Source organism: Lepidochelys olivacea, assembly GCF_965140295.1.
Source record: "Lepidochelys olivacea isolate rLepOli2 genome assembly, chromosome: 4".
In the NCBI taxonomy this organism is placed as follows: domain Eukaryota; kingdom Metazoa; phylum Chordata; order Testudines; family Cheloniidae; genus Lepidochelys; species Lepidochelys olivacea.
Window position 1 is genome coordinate 143,962,014 of NC_140414.1, and position 16,825 is coordinate 143,978,838.

The 16,825-nt window shown below is 55.5% G+C and overlaps 1 protein-coding gene across 3 annotated transcripts in view; it reads right to left on the reverse strand.

Moving 5' to 3' along the window:
* Positions 1-356: 356 nt before the first annotated feature.
* Positions 357-16,825, reverse strand: part of ADAM33 (ADAM metallopeptidase domain 33) — a 77,548-nt gene continuing 61,079 nt past the window's right edge. For 2 of the 3 annotated variants that reach the window (XM_084626547.1, XM_084626546.1), the window contains exons 12-23: positions 16,286-16,463; positions 15,612-15,701; positions 14,845-15,040; positions 13,800-13,908; positions 10,867-11,071; positions 9,928-10,005; positions 8,790-8,898; positions 7,969-8,116; positions 6,948-7,050; positions 4,344-4,577; positions 3,506-3,660; positions 357-1,510 (exon numbers count right to left, since the gene is read on the reverse strand). In XM_084626547.1, coding sequence (XP_084482673.1) covers positions 1,459-1,510; positions 3,506-3,660; positions 4,344-4,577; positions 6,948-7,050; positions 7,969-8,116; positions 8,790-8,898; positions 9,928-10,005; positions 10,867-11,071; positions 13,800-13,908; positions 14,845-15,040; positions 15,612-15,701; positions 16,286-16,463 — 1,657 coding nt within the window. In that variant the 3' untranslated portion in view covers positions 357-1,458. The remainder of the gene's footprint in view (positions 1,511-3,505; positions 3,661-4,343; positions 4,578-6,947; positions 7,051-7,968; positions 8,117-8,789; positions 8,899-9,927; positions 10,006-10,866; positions 11,072-13,799; positions 13,909-14,844; positions 15,041-15,611; positions 15,702-16,285; positions 16,464-16,825) is intronic. The other variant, XM_084626548.1, reaches the window with a different exon arrangement.

A 16,825-nucleotide genomic window follows, 5' to 3' on the forward strand; every position in this document is an offset into this window, starting at 1 on the left:
TTAAACCTGCCTTACAGTGATAGACTGAAAGGGCTTAATCCATTTAGCTTAACAAAGAGAAGGTTAAGGGGTGACTTGATCACAGTCCGTAATTACCTCTGGTTAATAGACCTGGTTGGGGTGGATTCTCCATCACTGACCATCTTTAAATCAAATGGGATGTTTTTTCTGAAGGACAGGATCTAGTTCTCTGGCCTGTGATATACAGGAAGTCAGAGTAGCTGATCACAGTGGTCCCTTCTGGCCTAGGAATCTGTGAGCGGGTTGAGAAACGAGAGCCTGGACAACTGCACTTTGTGACTGAAGTGCCAGAGGGACGGCGGTGATTCAAATCGAGCAAAACGAAAGAACACAAGGAGACTGGAGAAAGGCATTGTTCTCACTTCAGAGACCCTGACGACGTCAGGTGTCATGTCATAGGAAAGTGACTCAGACATTAAACACATCGTAATACTTCGCAGCACCTTCCATCTGAGGATCGTAAAGCCCTTGAGAGACATCAGTTTGTCAAACCTCACAACACCCTTGTGAGGTAGGTATTATTACCCCCATTTTACAGATGGGGAAACTGAGGCACAGAGTGGTGCAGTGAGTTGGCCAAGGCCACGCAGTGAGTCAGTGGCAGAGTTGGGAGTGGGTCTCCCCAGCCCCCTGCTCTCACCACTGGTCCACACTTCTTCCCCCTTTTCATAATAAAACATTAGCAGCTCAGAAAGCAACCACATGGCTTACACCATATGACGGGAACAAAGCACGTGGCTGGGAAACCCCCCGCTCCCTGAAATAGCCATGCAGCTGAAACCCCGTTGCCACACGTGCCGCACGAAAGAAGCACTCCCAGCTGGCTCCTCTTCAGAGCACCTTATTCTGCTGGGCTCTCCACGATTGTCACGGCCTTTCAGACCAGGAGGAAGCTGGGGAGGGTGACAACAAGGATCCTCCAGGGACACGCCAGTCAGACACCCCACCGCTAGGTGGCACCGTTTGAGTCGGCAATTGCATTGTCCCCCGGGCCGCGTTGATCGCCCATGCCAGCTGTGGTAACAACGTCCAGCATTGGATTCTGCTGGCGAGAGAGGCAAAGGTAGCTAGGCCCTGCCTTGGGACTGGTCACCAGCCTCTTCCATCAGTGCTGGCTGCTTAGGGCACCCAGATCTGCTGCTTCCCAGCCCAGCAGGCATGGCTGGGAAGGAGCAGAGTCTGGATGATGCCCCTGGCAGGCAGCTGATGCGTCATGGTTAACCCCACAAGCTGCCCTGCCCACCCCACCCCAATGATATAGCTCCGTACCACTTTCCCCTCCCCCACACCCTCCCTCTTTTATGTGCAGAAACATTTCCCCTCATATAAAAATAGTCCTTTGGTATCCAAAAGAGCCCCGTTGCCTGCAATAGTGCAAATGAGGAGAACCAGTTCGGGGAGCATGTGCGAGGATTCCTCTTGCTTTTTCCACGTTTGTCATTTCTTAAAGGGGAAGGAGGCGGACTGGACTTTGAACCCCGGGACGGGCCTAATGGAGAGAAAGAGAAAAATGCCACGTTCGAGAGAGCAGAAACCAACCGGCAATTGTGCAGCTCTCGGCACTGAAGGGGCTTCATAAACATCGAGCTCAAATTCACACCTGTGCAGCAAGACGGCTCACGGCCCAGGCACCACCCAAGTCCTGTGGGCACCAGGGTCTGGCTTGTCTATTGAGACCGTAAGCTCTCCGGGGCGCCCCCTTGTGTTTGTGCAATGCCTAGCAGCATGAGGCCACATTCCTGGCTGACCCGTAGGAACTGCCGTAATAAATATGATTCCCAGTGAGACGCCAGCTCTCTGATACGGGCCCGTAGTCACTATGGCCTTGCCAGGAAGGGCAATATTACTGAGGTCCCATTTTATGTACCACATGGGAACGAGGCCCAGAGTGACTAAGGGGATGTCTACACTGCATTGTAAACCTGGGTCTGTGGGACCCGGGCTTGTGAACTCAGTGTTTCCAAGCCCACGCTTGAGCGTCCACGCTGCACTGGAAACTTGGGCTTACAATGGGTGGACCCAGGTCTCACAGCCATGCTAGTGTGTCCACATTGCGCTGCATCCTCACTGCACAATGACCGGGCTTGGACCCAAGCCACAGGAGGACTCACTCTCTGACTCACCCCCCTAGCAGTGTCCTGGGACCTGGAGCCTGAGCGCTTGTTGACCCGAGTCAGACTGATTTGTGTGTGGACAGAAGGGGGGCTTGGCTGAAACCTGAATCAGAGCCCAGGCTTAGGCCAGGTCTACACTCAAAAGTGAAGTCGACCCAACCACATCGCTCAGGGGCATGAAAAACCCACACCCCTGAGTGACATAGTTAAGCCGACCTGACCCCCCAGCACAGACAGCTCTGGGGCAATGATGGAAGAATTCTTCCGATCGAGCTACTGGCTCTTGGGGAGGTGGATTACCTACGCCAACGGGAGACCCCCCCCCCCCGTTACTGCAGCAGTAGCCTTTCAAGTGCAGACATGCCCATAGCGTGGAGTGGAGACATATGGAAAGTGATGTGCCCAAGGTTACAGAGGGAGTCTGTGGCAGAGCAAAGGATTGAACCTGCAGTTCCCCGCTCCCCAGTCCGGCCTGTTAACCACAAGGCCGTTCTTCCTGCTGGCAAGGCAAGCTCCTGCCACAGAGTGCAGCGTCAGCGGGATAGCTGGAAGGGGGAAGGGCGTGGGCAGGGAGAAAAAGGAGAAACAGCCCGGTCCCCTTGTTACTGCTCGCTGTCCTCTGGGCACATGGCAGGGAACAGGCCCGAACCCTGCAGGGAATCCCTGCACGCCCCCCTACCCCCCACACCCCAGGCCTTTGGGCAGAGCCTGACAGGTTGCGGGCAGCTGAGTCTGAAGGAAGATGCCATCTGACTGTACAGAAATTTCCCATGCCACAGCCCCTTTGCAGCAGCCCCAAATGGACCCTTCCCCACCAGGGGCCTCTCAGGCAGCGAGAACTTGCTCACCCTTGCCTCATGGTGCCCCTCCAGCCACACAGAGCATTTACTAACCTCTATAGTGTTTCCTTAAGCCATCCAGCTCCCTCCCCCAGACCGCCCCCCAGACCATTCCCCTGGCCCCTGCTCAGCCCCAGCCCCGCCTCCCCCACCACACCGACCGTCCCCTCGGGCACTCCATCAGGCTGCCTTTGCCTAGACTTCCCACATCTCCACCAAGTGCAGCCTCCTAGGCCAGTCATCTGGCACCCCTCAGCCCGGGAGACTTGCTGACATGGGCCCTCTCTCAAGCCCCACGGACCATTTGCCTGGGCCCAGGAGGTGCTGGCCGCCTGCTCGCTGTTGTTACACACTCGCCTGCAGCTCCTCCATTACTGCTGTAGCAAGGGCATGGGACCCTGCTCTCGACAGCTGCAGGGGAGGGGGGACATCTCCTGGTGGCCTCAGCCGCACCGTGCTGTACCGCCGGATCCTGCCAGGATGCAGCCAGGCAAGGGGGCAGCCGAGCTTCGAGCTTCACTCTGGACTTACTTGGTTAGGTACCTGGCAGAGCTGGCCCCTGCCGCCTTGAAGTTGGTGGGAGGGACCGTGACCAGCAGGGTCCGTCCCTGTGCCAAGGGAGGTGTTTTGGCCAGGAGAGGGCTCCCAGGCAGAGGCCGGCGAGGGGGTCCGTGCTTTGAGACGATCTAGAGGAGACCATGGTACAAGCAGGTGTCAATCCAGCAGATTCTCTGTCCCAGGAACAGTCCCCAGCTGCCCACAGCACGGCCTCTCCAGCTGCAGGACAGAGCTGGGGCTACTGGAGACTAGAAATGGCGTATTGCTGTACATGCTATGCCCCAGGGGACCCAAGCGGACTTCAAACCCTCTCTTGCTGCTGGACATGGCTAGCTCTGCCCACCACTGCAACACAGCCACCTCTTGCGGGGGACCCAGCGGCTGTTTAACTCGGCCCAGCACCTCATTGGAAAGAGCCACGGAGGCAGAAATCCCTTCTCGAGGCGGCTAGGGGTGGGGTGGAGGCCCCGGGGCAGAGTCCTGTTCTGCAAACAGGCCGTCAGCACGGCAGCCTCTGAGGCTGCCAGCCACCAGCCCCGTGTGCACCAGGCGGGGTCTGAACCCAGGCCCTTGGTATCTAAAAGCATGAGCTTCTACCGCTGGAGCTAGAGTCAGCTCAGAGGCAGATAAGCCGCTACACATGGCCTCGCCCCGAGAGCGGGACAAAGAGAGACCCAGCAGTAGCCTGGGTCCTAGCAGCATTGAATGGGGCCTGGCTGACAGAGGTGAGAGAGGACACCTCATTGTACCCCAAGAGGGACCGACACAGTAACTGAACCCTTGTGCATTGGGGAGCGACCGGGAAACTCACCACAGGGGTCCTCACAGGGCTGCTGGGAAGAGGCTTCTTTGGAGGCAGCAGCTTGGGTTGGGAGCCGATTGTTTTGGCCGGAACGACGGGGGATTTGCCGCCAGGAGGCGGCGGCCTGGATGGCTTGAGGTCTCGGTGGGGCTGAGCAGCTGGGCTGGGAGCCTGGCGAAGGGGGTGGACAATGCTGATGGGCTGGGAACCGTTCGGCTTGAGGGGGAAGATGCTCCTGGCTGCCTGCAAGGCCGGAAGAACAAACAAATGAAGTCAAACCTAAGGCCCAGGTCCCCGGTCACTGGGAGGGGACTATCCTCAGCGGGCACACAGGAGTCCAGTGCCTATGTGTTCCTCTGCTTCTGTGCGGGTTGGTGCTCAACTGTTCCTGCCTCTTCACCTTCCCTTCTCCCTCACGTGACTGAAGGCCACGCTCACTCTTTGCAAGTGGAGTGGAACACAGTGCCTTGGGACTGTCGCCCCAGGAGAGGGACTAGGAATAGCGACTACCTTGGAAGTATCCAGCCCAGATTTTCCACCAGACCCAGTGCATTCTGGGACAGGACAGGACCAATGTTCCCTCTAATTTTTTCCATCCATGTGCAGAATAAATTTTGTTATGCACACCAAGGTATGTGTGGGCGTGCGCCACTAGGAGAAACAAAAAACCTAGATATAATATATATATTTTTAAAAAGTTTACCATAGGAATAATTACTCCAGCCAGGACAGGTTAGGCTTTCTAGAGCTCACTACTCAAAGAATTAAATTTAAGTGTAAGAGAAATAAAAATTATGAAATGCATAGACCAGTCAAAACACTAAAATAACACATCTTGAAAGAATAAAATTACAGAGAATATATGTGCATTGTAGGAAGTACCAAGAAGTAACAACAATAACACAAGTGTGTTAGGAGGTGAGTGTGAAAGAGACTGTGTGTGTGTGTGTGTGTGTGTGTGTGTGTGTGTGTGTGAGAGAGAGAGAGAGAGAGAGAGACCGACGGACCCAGAGACAGTGTGTGTGGGGAGAGGGGCTGCTGGGGAAGTTTCTGAGAGACACCATGCGCTCTCTCTTTGAGGCACTCACTAAAAGCTCTCCTGCTCTGTCCTGACTCTGAGCCCTGTCTCCCCTCCCGGCTCTGCGGAGATGGGGTACATGGGCAGGGGGAGGGGAAGGGAGAGAGACTATGTGATAAGCTGGCTGCTGGGGAAGGCTTAGAGACCATGCACTGTCTCTTTAAGAAATGCACACCCACTCACTCACCCTAGTTCTGACCTCAGACTGCCGCAGCTCCAAGTCCTGAGCCAGGCTGTCCCCTCTCCCCTGCTCTGCGGAGACGCGGTACAGGGGTGGGAGGGAGGGGGGACACCCTGACCTCGGCATCTCCCTCCCCCCGCACTCTGCACAGCCAGCAGGAGGGTCCCGGGAGCAGCTGCAGGAGCAACATGGCTGCAAAGCAGCGGGAGGAGGGGCACCTGAACACACGCTGCCAGATGTGTGAGCTCTGCCAATCAGCTGCGGGGCACCTGAATCTCTCCTGGACGGCCGCCCAGCTGCGCAGCTTAGAGGGGACAGAGGACAGGAGAGTTGCGGACTCCGTGCAGCCCTCCAGCCAGAGCGGACGCGCTCACTAAACCCAAGGCTTCCTTCCATCGTATTGATTCCAAGTGCCAGCGCTGGAACAGAACGACAAGCAGCGAAGCTGTCCACAGTCGCTGAGATTCAGTGTCAACTCCTGGCCTTGAGCCATGAAAGGAGAGTCATTTGCAACCTCTGCTAAGCTGCACCTTCGGGATGTAGTTCGAACCTGCTACAACTGTCCACCTCCCGCCCTCCGCCCCCCCCCGGCCCTTTGCCAGGTTGTCCCGGAGAAGATGAGACTTAGGGGAATGGTTCAAAAAGTGAACCACTGTTTCAAGGGCAGGGGTGAAAAGCAAATCAGTATTGGAGGAAGAGGCCTTGGTGGGAAAAGGAGCCATGTGACTGGATTATAAGGGTCTTGTCATTATTTATGAGAGCATAACATGTTTTAGCTGGGTTATGAGTGACTGGAAGCCTTCATTTAATGTAATAGTCAGTCAAGCACCAGCCAAGTTGCAGATTCTTGGCCCAGTTCTGGTCTCCGTTACGCTGCTTTTTTCTAAAAGCTCTGCTCTAGGAATTATTGTGGGGCAGTTCCCCAGCCTGCGTTACACAGGAGGCCAGACTAGATGATCACAACGGTCCCTTCTGGCCTGGAGTCTGTGGTGTAAATCTGGAGTGACTCTTGGCTTCGGTGGAAGTCATTCTGGATTTAGAGCAGTAAAATGCAGAGCAGTGAAATTCGGCCACGATGCTAATGAAATAAACCATGGCCACGTACACCCAGCCACCAAGGTTATTAGCGGGTGTAGAACCCAGGATCTACAGCACCAATAAAACTACAAGCCCTGCCTATCGAGCTCCAGGAATCACATTACTCGGTTCTGCTGGGTAGCAGATTTGGAGGTGCTGGAGCCAGCCGCTAGAGAGAGACGTGAGCACAAACACAGGAAGCTAGAGCACCATTCTAGGAAGAGGAAACGTAAACTTGGAGTAATCGGTCATGCAAAGATCTGAAGCCCCCACTTACTTTGTTAGAGCTGTTGGCAGCTTTACCAGAGGAGGAAACATCCTGCAAGGTGAAAGCCGCGTTCGAATGGCCCCCGGTTCCCTTCTGATGGATGGCTCCGTTCCTGCCCCCAATCACAAACAGAAAACACAAGCTATAAAGAAAATCAAATGCTTTGCAATAGCTGCCCTCGCGGGTGTTGGCTATCAGACCCCGGAATGGACAAGTGAGCCATAAGGGGAAGAGAGTACGGTTACACGGCTGCTTTTAATACCCGAGGGAAGGTAGCATTTTCACTGAGGCATATTCTGAACGTGCCCGGGATTTAAATCGACAGATGGGGCTGGTTTCCTTTGCTGTTAACCATGTTTTTAAATATTTGGGTGCGGCTCAGAGAGGAGAGGATGGGGACCAGACAGAACACATGAAATGCTGAACTGATCTAGTTCTGGTCTGACACCGAAAACGTTTGCAGTCCCCTAGGAACAGAAGATGACACATGGATGGAGGTAGGCAGTGTTCATGTAGGATGCCCCTGAGTCTAGTGGATCATTCCTGCTCAGTGCTTTGGAGGAGAGATGCAAACTCCAATTTAGCCAGGGGAAAATCCCTTCCCAACCTCAAATCTGGCTATCAGTTTACCCCCATGCATGCAAGCAAGAATCACACATTCTGATCTCACATTAGTGTATATTGCAAGTAACTCCACAGAAGTGACACCTTGTGAAACTGGCATTAGATCAGATCAGAGGTAGACCCAAATTTTTAAAGATATTTAGGAGTTGCAGGTGACTGTCGATGGGATTTTGGCTCCTAAGTGTCTAAATCCCTTCTGACAATGAGATTTAGGCTCCTAAATCAGGTAGGCATTGCAATGCTGAGCGCAGCAGTGCCTAAATGCCTTTAACAATTTGGGCCCTATGCCCTATACCTCTAACCCATCCATTCTCTCCCCCAGTGAGTCGAGGCGCAGAATCAAATAACTGTGGGTGTCGCTGGGTCCTCAAGGGGGAGATGGTCTCCGGCTCCATCAGTCGCTCACCTGCACGTCTCCTGGCTCTTCCTCGTGCTCTTTATCCATTTGCTCAGGAGCGAGTTCTTCCGTCTGTAGCACCAGTAGATCCCCAAAGCTGTGGCAGGGAGGATCAGCAGGAAGACGAGCAGCAGGGCTATCAAGATGGCTTCATGGTCTGGGGAGGGGGGGGAAATGGAGAAATGAGGAGGGGGCTTGAAGTTGCATCAGCCCCTTACATTGGGGGTGGAAAACACCCCTTCCCATCTGACAGGAAAGCTCGGAGCAGTTTGGCTCTGCAGCGCGGCTGCGTAGAAAACAGCGATCTGTGTCCATCCCCTTCCATTGCACCTCGTAGGGGTTCACAGCAAACCAGTACAGAGCCACCTTCTCCGACCGCCAGTGCTGCAAACCCAGACCCCGAGACCTTTGGCGTGGGCCTAACCTGCACACGCAAAATGGCATGCCCAACGCATGCCCCCCACACAGGGCAAGCCGGAGTTGCAGGCACATCTCTGCAAACAGCCTGTAGCTCCTGCCCAGCCACCGGGGACCCGAGAAGCTGCTAAAGAGGCAGCTGTGGGGAAGTATTGCCAACAGCTCTCCCTATGTATGGGGAGATGCCTAATGAACCTCCCCACTTGGGAACTGTCCCACCAGCTGCTTTCTCTCTCCGCCTCGCCGTTCTTGAGCCTCTGGCATGTTAACAGAGAGAGCAGCTCCATGCTTCACTCCCACCTCCCATCCCAGGGAGTGGCCCGGCTTTGAGCTGAGGGCGGGTGTATGGAAGCCCTGGGGCCGCTGCCCCGCCCCCCTCCACCTCGGGCCACCGGCCTGACATCAGAACTCACTGTCGTGCTGCACGGGGCCGCTGTCCACGCTGCCCCCCAGGCCCGGCTTCTCGCAGTACGGGGGGGCCCAGCCGGCACTGCAGTGGCAGTTCTTGTTGCTGTTACAAACCTACAGGTGCAGGGAGAGGGTGTCAGGCCAGGGCAGGGTAATGGTCAATAGCAGACTGGTAAGAGGACAAAGTGCAAGGAGATGAAAAGCCGGTGACGAGCTCCCACAGGCAACCAACACCGGAGAGGGCCCAACTGGGGAAGGAGGCATAGCCATGGTTAGTTTCAGCCTTCCCAGGCTCCACCTCCCCAGGAGAGCTCTCAGAGCAGTGACAGCAGCACTGGAAGAGCTCCGGACCATCCGTCTAGGTGCCTCTCTCACAGCCACCTTGGAGCACCCACGGTTCTGGCCAGGCCAGTCTGTAATCATGGGACCAAACCAACGTCCTTGTTGGCTGTCCCTTTCCCCCTCCCGGCGGGGTGAAGTGCTTGAGCCATCTAGCGGCCCACCCGGACATCTGCAGGTCCAGTTCCGTGGACTTGGGCGAGGCAATGCTTTGACATCGCATCGTTAAACCAACTGTGCTCTGGAAGCCCTTTTCTCCACTCATGCTCTGGAGGGGGGATTTTCTCCTGAAGAACTTTGCACTCCACCCAAACTGCTCCAAGTTCACTCACCCTCTACTCACCAAGGAGCCCTTGGGGACCTGCTGGGAAGATACTGACCTACGATGCCAGAAGCTCTGGATTCATATCGCAGGGAGCCCTGCCTCTGGAGACCAAAACTTCATCCCCTTTAAACTTTTCATCAGAATGGCTCCTTGCTGGCCTACGACTCTCCCTCCTGCATGAAGGTCTCAGCCAGGCTTCTGAGCATAGCTGGATGCTAAGCTGACAGGCATCTGAACCACACTCTGACCACTCCCAAAGAGAGGCGAAGTTCAGATCTAGAACCCAGGCCCTTAGAACCCTGGTGATCCAACCTGTCCCCCCTCGAATTCGACCCCAGACTCAAACAGACCAACTCAGCCGCATCTCTATTTGACATGGATGCAAAGGGCAGGTGAGCACTTGGCTGTGAGACGCTCACCTCACTGGAGAACCTGAGCCAACCTCAGGACTCCACCAAAGCTCTGGGATGGTTACTCACCCCGTGGCCATGGCACTGCGAAATGCACTTCTCCAGCTCAAAGAAGGAAGCATTCTGGCACCTGCGATCCTTGCAGACCTGAGTGAAATGAGCGAGGGGGGAGTTAGTGGGGAAAGACCTAGGAGTTCAGATAGGAAAATGTAACCTTGCATTCCTCAGCTAGGACCCCTGGGCACCTAGACATCTTTGGAGATGGAGCCTCCAACCCGTCATTCTGCAGTTGTAATGTGCAAACCCCAATAATATCTCAGACACTTCAGACCCAATTAGCGAATCCAGTCCCTTCCCCCCTGCCTCCTCCCTTCCCCGCAAGGGTCAGCTGGGACCCCAGAGTGCCTTCCCAAGGGTTCAGTCGGGGCGATATTCCCGGTATGCCAGCAGCACTGATCCACTTTGGAAACTCTTTCCTAGTCTAACTGAGCTGGCTGACTTCCTTCGTGAAGCGTGTGGAGATGCGGGGTGAGCAATGCTGCACAAGGGCGAGCAATGCCCCTTCGCCCCTCATATCCCCGTCCCCGCATGTACAGACGTGTGGGTTGTGCTGGGATGTTCTGAGGTGAATTCAGCACTGGAGGGACGGGATCACATTGACAGCCCAGAGACTGGAGTCCTCTCTGGCTAGGGCCCCCCGCCAGCCTTGATCTCTCCCACCACCGTGCCTCCACCCTGACCTGCAGGGACCATCTCTCTGGGTCTGGAGGGAGCTCCGCCCCATGGCCCAGCCAGTCCTGCCTGCCAAGCAGGAGGCTAACTCATGCCCCCTGCGGCGGTGTGGGCACCGTATCTCTGAAGCCCGTAATGAGGCCAATTCCCTTCAGCTGCAGGGGCGAAGGGGGTCAGGAGCCCCTCTGTGTCCTGCATCTTCCTGCCCAAGGCTCTGCTGGGTGAGTCTCCAGGAACCAAAGACCACAGCATCCTCCAACCGCTCAGGAAGCTTACCATCCCGTCCCCACACTTGGTCCCCGTCATCACCAGGCCGGGGTCCGACAGGTCCCCCTCGTCGTCCTTGGTGGCGTACATGAAGGTGCCTCTGCATTTCACCTCCCGCCCGTTGAAGCGGATGGTGGTGTCCATGGAGACGGTGTTGGTCCCCTTGGGTTTCCTGGCCGAGCTCTGGCACTGGATCTTGCCGCACTTGGCGTCTCTAGGAAGAGAGGCGCCAAGGTTACTTAACAGGAACAGGCTGTCGCCGGTCGAGCTGAACTCGTCGAGTTATTGGCCCCCCCCACCTCGGTATCAGAGGGGATCGGGACGTGCTGTAGGAGGAGCTTAACAAAGCAAGGGATTCTGGGTAGGAGGAGCTTAACAAAGCAAGGGATTCTGGGTAATTCATGAGTTGTCTGCTTAAGCACGTGGCGGCTGTTGTCTCACATGACACCGCCTGCTAGGCCCAGGGCTCAATTCCAGAGAAGTCAATTGCCCATTCCCCAGAAACGCTCAGGCCCCAGAGCATTTTCATTTGGACCCCTCTCCCTGCAGTGTTGTGAGACCCCCTCACTTGCCTAAGTACCACTTCTAGTGCCTGTCTGCCAGGGAGCTGAGGGCATGGACCACAAACGATTCTCTCTCTGCACCAGACACAGCCCCGGGGCAGCATGAATGTCTCCACGGAGCAGTTGCATGCTGTTAGGATATAGATATTCAGGCCTGTCTGTAAAGGCCTATACTCTAAGAATTTAGGTGTATTCTTATCACTTGGCTAGTTGGAGGTATAAAAGAAAGAATCAAAATCACTGTCTGCCGGTGTAAGGGCCTTCTCTTACTGTGACAGCCTGAGGCCCTGTTCTTAGGCTAAGGCCTTTGGCTAAGCAGCAGAGGCAGCCATAAGCTGGGAAGCGACCGGTCACATCCTCACATTCCAACCTAGTCACATTGAAAGAAGGTGCTATTGGGCTGTTAGGATACAATCCTGTCCTGATAGTGCCTATCGCCCCCAGAGAAAGGGAAGTGCCTAGAAGATGTAAAAGGAAACTTAGTTTGATAGCATCCTGTCTGGCAAGAACTCACTTATCAATAGCTGAGGTGTGAAATCCTCACTTCTGTGTTTGTTCTATCACTGTAGTCCCCATTTCCCTATTGTTTGTCTGTATAATCTCTGTCTGGTTCTGTGATTGTTTCTGTCTGCTGTATAATTAATTTTGCTGGTGTAAACTAATTAAAGTTGTGGGATATAATTGGTTAAATAATCAAGTTACAATATGTTAGGATTGGTTAGTTAAATTTCAGGAAAATGATAGATTAAGGTATAGCTAAGCAGAACTCAAGTTTTACTATATAGTCTGCTGTCAATCAGGAAGTGTGTGTGTGTGTGGATGGGTGGGGGGGGAATGGGAACAGGGAATGGGGGCGGGGGAAATTGGAATCATGTTTGGCTAAGGGCAGGAATGGGAACAGGGACACAGTTAAGGCTCTGTGGTGTCAGAGCTGGGAAGGGGGACACTAAGGAAGGAAACTGGAATCATGCTTGCTGGAAGTTCACCCCAATAAACATCAAATTGTTTGCACCTTTGGACTTCGGGTATTGTTGCTCTCTGTTCATGCGAGAAGGACCAGGGAAGTAAGTGGGTGAAGGAATAAGCCCCCTAACACATGCTACCAATGGATCAATGCAGAACAGTTCCTCTCCAGTCACCCGTTTCACGCTCCGATACTATCACTGGCCTCTCGCCCACCGACCGGCAGGTACATGAGGGTGACAAACCTACAGCTGCTAAATCACAGAATTGTAGGACTGGAAGGGACCTCGAGAGGTCATCTAGTCCAGTCCCCTGCACTTGGGGCAGGACTAATTATCTAGACCAGTGCTCCTCAAAGTGGTGGTCCGCGGACTGAGCCATCGGCTGCTGGTCTGTGCGCACACTGGAAAAAAAAACTGCCGGTTCCCCACATCAGATAGCTTGAGAAGAGCTGATCTAGACCATCCCTGACAGGTGTCTGTCCCACCTACTCTTAAAAATCTCCAGTGATGGAGATTCCACCACCTCCCTAGGCAATTTATTCCAGTGCTTCACCACCCTGACAGTTAGGCAGTTTTTCCTAATGTGCAACCTAAACTGCCCTTGCTGCAATTTAAGCCCATTGCTTCTTGTCCTGTCCTCAGAGGATAAGAACAATTTTTCTCCCTCCTCCTTGTAACAACCTTTTATGTACTTGAAAACTGTGATGTCCCTTCTCAGTCTTCTCTTCTCCAGATTAAACAAACCCAATTTTTTCAATCTTCCCTCATAGGTCATGTTTTCTAGACCTTTAATCATTTTTGTTGCTCTTCTCTGGACTTTCTCCAATTTGTCCACATCTTTCCTGAAATGTGGTGCCCAGTATTGAACACAATACTCCCGTTGAGGCCTTAATCAGCGCAGACTAGAGAGGAAGAATTACTTCTCGTGTCTTGCTTACAACACTCCTGCTAATACATCCCAGAATGATGTTTGCTTTTTTTTTTTTTGCCACAGCGTTCCCCTGTTGACCCATATTTAGCTTGTGGTCAACTGTGACCCCAGATCCCTTTCTGCAGTACTCCTTCCTAGGCAGTCATTTCCCATTTTGTATGTGTGCAACGGATTGTTCCTTCCTAAGCGGAAATCGGACACTGTGCTACCTGCTAGGAGGAGGAATTGAATCAGGAGAGAGGGAAGGAGAAACAAGATTCTGGCTAAGGGAAGCCCAGACACTGACGCTGCTGGTGTGAGGATCGAACCCATGATCTTCGGCACCGGGAGCACATGGGGTCTCCCCCTGAGCTGCTGGGGATCTCCAGGAGCTAGGAGTGAGCAGCAGGCTGTTACCACCGGAGGCCAGCTGCTCGGGGGAGCCGTGATCACACTCACTAAGCTGGTGTGTTACACATGTGGGTGTGAATCCCCAGCGCCCACCTCCGGTCACATTTCACGTAATGCCCCTGGCTGTCCTTGCCGCAGTTCCCATACGTGTCGCCGGCTGTGTTGACATCTTGGAAACAGGCGTCGGGAGCCGGCCAGGCGCCTGCAGGGGAGAAGAATCAACGCGCCCTGAGCAACCCTGCGTGCAGACCCCACGCCGTGGGGATGGCGGAGACCGGTGGGGGTGGAAAGCCAGAGCAAGGGTGGGGGGCTCAGAGGTTGCAGCCGTGTGGAGCACGCTGGAGGTTCAGCTGCTCACACAGACCCTGGGGTTTGCCGTGCGGGGCTGGAAATGCCCGGGGTGCGGAATCTCCCCGGAGACGCTTGCAGCTCCGGCATCAGGCCGCGCTTGCACCCAGGCTGCACAGAGGTGGCAGGGAGACTCGGGGGAAGAAAAAGGAGCCACTTTTGCCCGGTGGCTTCGCGGAGGAATTCAGTCTCCAGGGCCGTTTCCCTTGCTGCACTGCGCAGTACACAGCCCAGTCCAGTAGGTGGCACTAACGGGAAGATTCTCCATCGTAATGGGGGGAAACGGGACAGGCCACACGCGAAGTCTCACACCTGCTAATCTGTAGCCTATGCGCCAGGCTCCCCCAAGGCTCACCGCTCCACCCGGACCGAGATGACCAGAGATACGGATGCTGTGCAAGCAGAAGCGCAGACGCAGTGCTTCTGGAGGCGGCTGGCGCACGGCTGAATGGGTTTAACGCCCATCCCAGTGACACAGGAGCTAGAGAACCTGCATACGGCAGGAGGGGGCTGCCCAAACTCCCACCCCAGGCACAATGCAGCCAGACCTGCCCTGGGGAGCAGCGGCCCCAGCCTGGAAACATGCTGCCCCTTGGGCCTGAACATCACAGGCTCGTCCCGACCGCAGGGGAACGTCGGCGGACGCACCGGCTGGGCCCGAGGGCTGGCAACAGAGAGGCCAACGGCTGGGCAAGCTCGGAGCCGTTCGGTGTGTCCCTCCCCCCTGCCAAAGCCAGGTGCGAGCCCTGTAGGCAGAGCGAGGAACGGAATGGGAGGGAGCCGGGCTCACCTGGACCCCAGAGCTGCACGCATTGCTGGTGATGAGTCAGGCACATGCCGTTGCTGCAGTATGCGTCCCCGCTGGCGCAGGCCGAGCCATCCAGCAGGTACACGTTGCCGGGGCAGTAGGGCGAGGCCCCCGTACAGTATTCAGGGAGGTCGCAGGATCCAGCCGGCTCTCTGCACATGGTCCCAGCTGTCTTCAGCTGCCAGAGCCGGAGAAGAAGAGAGACATTTGCACCTCGGTCCCATCAGCCGCAAAAAGCCCTTTAGCCGTGCCCGCCTCGTAGCCACACCAGGAGGCCTGGTCCCGAGCCCCCAGTGGGGTGGGTTGGAGGCTGACTGGCAGCTGGACTGGCCACTCCAACAGCACTGGGATTAGATCTACTCCCTCCTGATCCTCTCCCCTGGGGCCCAGCCGCGGTAACATGTTCAGGGCCAGACGAAGACAGGAAATCCAGGCCTCCTGACTCCCAGTCCCATGCGGTAGCCACAGAAGCAGTCAGCAGGGATTCCCGAGGGAGCCTGGCCATCGGAGGGCTAATGGGCAAGAGCCACCATCGTGGTAGCCAAGGGGACTGAACCCAGGCCCTCCAGAGCCAACACAAGAACAGGTTGAGCTAGAGGATTACGCTGGGATCCGCAGCCCCTTGCTGAGGATCAGGCCCAGAGGGGGGCTCTCTTCCTCAAACCCGATCCTACACAGAGCCGTCTGCTCCCACCTCCCTCCCCCAGCACCGAGTCTGGCCAGCCCCCGGCCCAGCCAGGCAAGGTTACCTGGCAGCTCTGACAGCAGTCCCCGTGGGCGCACTGGGCTCCGGCCTTCAGCGTGCAGTTGTGAGCGTTGCAACAGGGGTTGGTGCACTCCTGTACAGGGAGAGCCAGCCACGGATCAGCTGGCTACTTGGCCTTTTTCAAGCTGACCCTGGTCATTTCCTTTCCCCCCCCACCACCACCCCAGGGCTGGCTTCTGGGGACCCTCCCCCTCTCCAAGATAGCTCTTCAGTCCTCCTTAGGGGAGGAAGCACTTCACTGAGGTCAGTATCATTACCCCTATTTTGCAGATGGGGAAACTGAGGCACGAGGTGGGGCGCAACTTGCCCTACCTAGCGAGCGGGAGGACCCCCTGGTTAACAGCCTTTGGCCAGAACCTCGCCTTGGTTCACACTGATTTCTCACTGACGACAGGTAGCGCCCAGAGGCCTCATCCAGATCAGCGTCCCACTATGCTAGGTTCCACACAAACACACTGTAAGCGCTCAGAGTCAGAAGGTCTGATCTAAAGCCCACTGAATTGAACTGAATCCCCCCCTTCTGTCCCCTGTTCACTCCCCCTCCATCCACGAGGTGTTCTACCCCTGCGCTGCCCCGCATTGGGCACAGCAGATAATGGGGCGCCAGGTGCCTGCAAGGGCATGGCTCAGTTCTCCTTGCAGAGCCAGGGCACCTACCCCTAGCTCCCCACAGTCACACTCCTCCCCGTCCTCCAGAAAGCCATTTCCACACTTCTTGCCCACCACCAGGTCTTTGGTGCTGGGCATGTTGAAGAGACACATCCCGCCTCCCTTGTGGAAGTAACTCTCCAGCTGTCTCTTGCTGCAGAAGCTGAACACGCGAGGGAACGGGTGGCTGCGGAGGGGGGGAAAGAGAAAGAGAAAGACAGGGAGATATTTAAATCGGAGCAACCAGTTCCGAGGGGAGAAGGAAAGACACCAACACATCTGAGCTTGGCAGCCCAAATGCCTGGGAATTAGAGAGCACAGGGTCTTCAATGCACATGCGGTGATATCCACCCCTAGGCCCCACTTAATCCCTGTTTTGAAACAGGCCCTGTAGGCAGACTTCATAGTACTGGAGAGCAATGACCAAAGCGTCCTCCAGAGCAGGGTCACATGGGCAAGCAGCCTGTGAGGTGCTCAGGTATTACAGTGATGGGAGCCAGAAAAGTTCCTAAGGTAGATTACTCCTGGGGGAATTCTGCGCCACTGCGC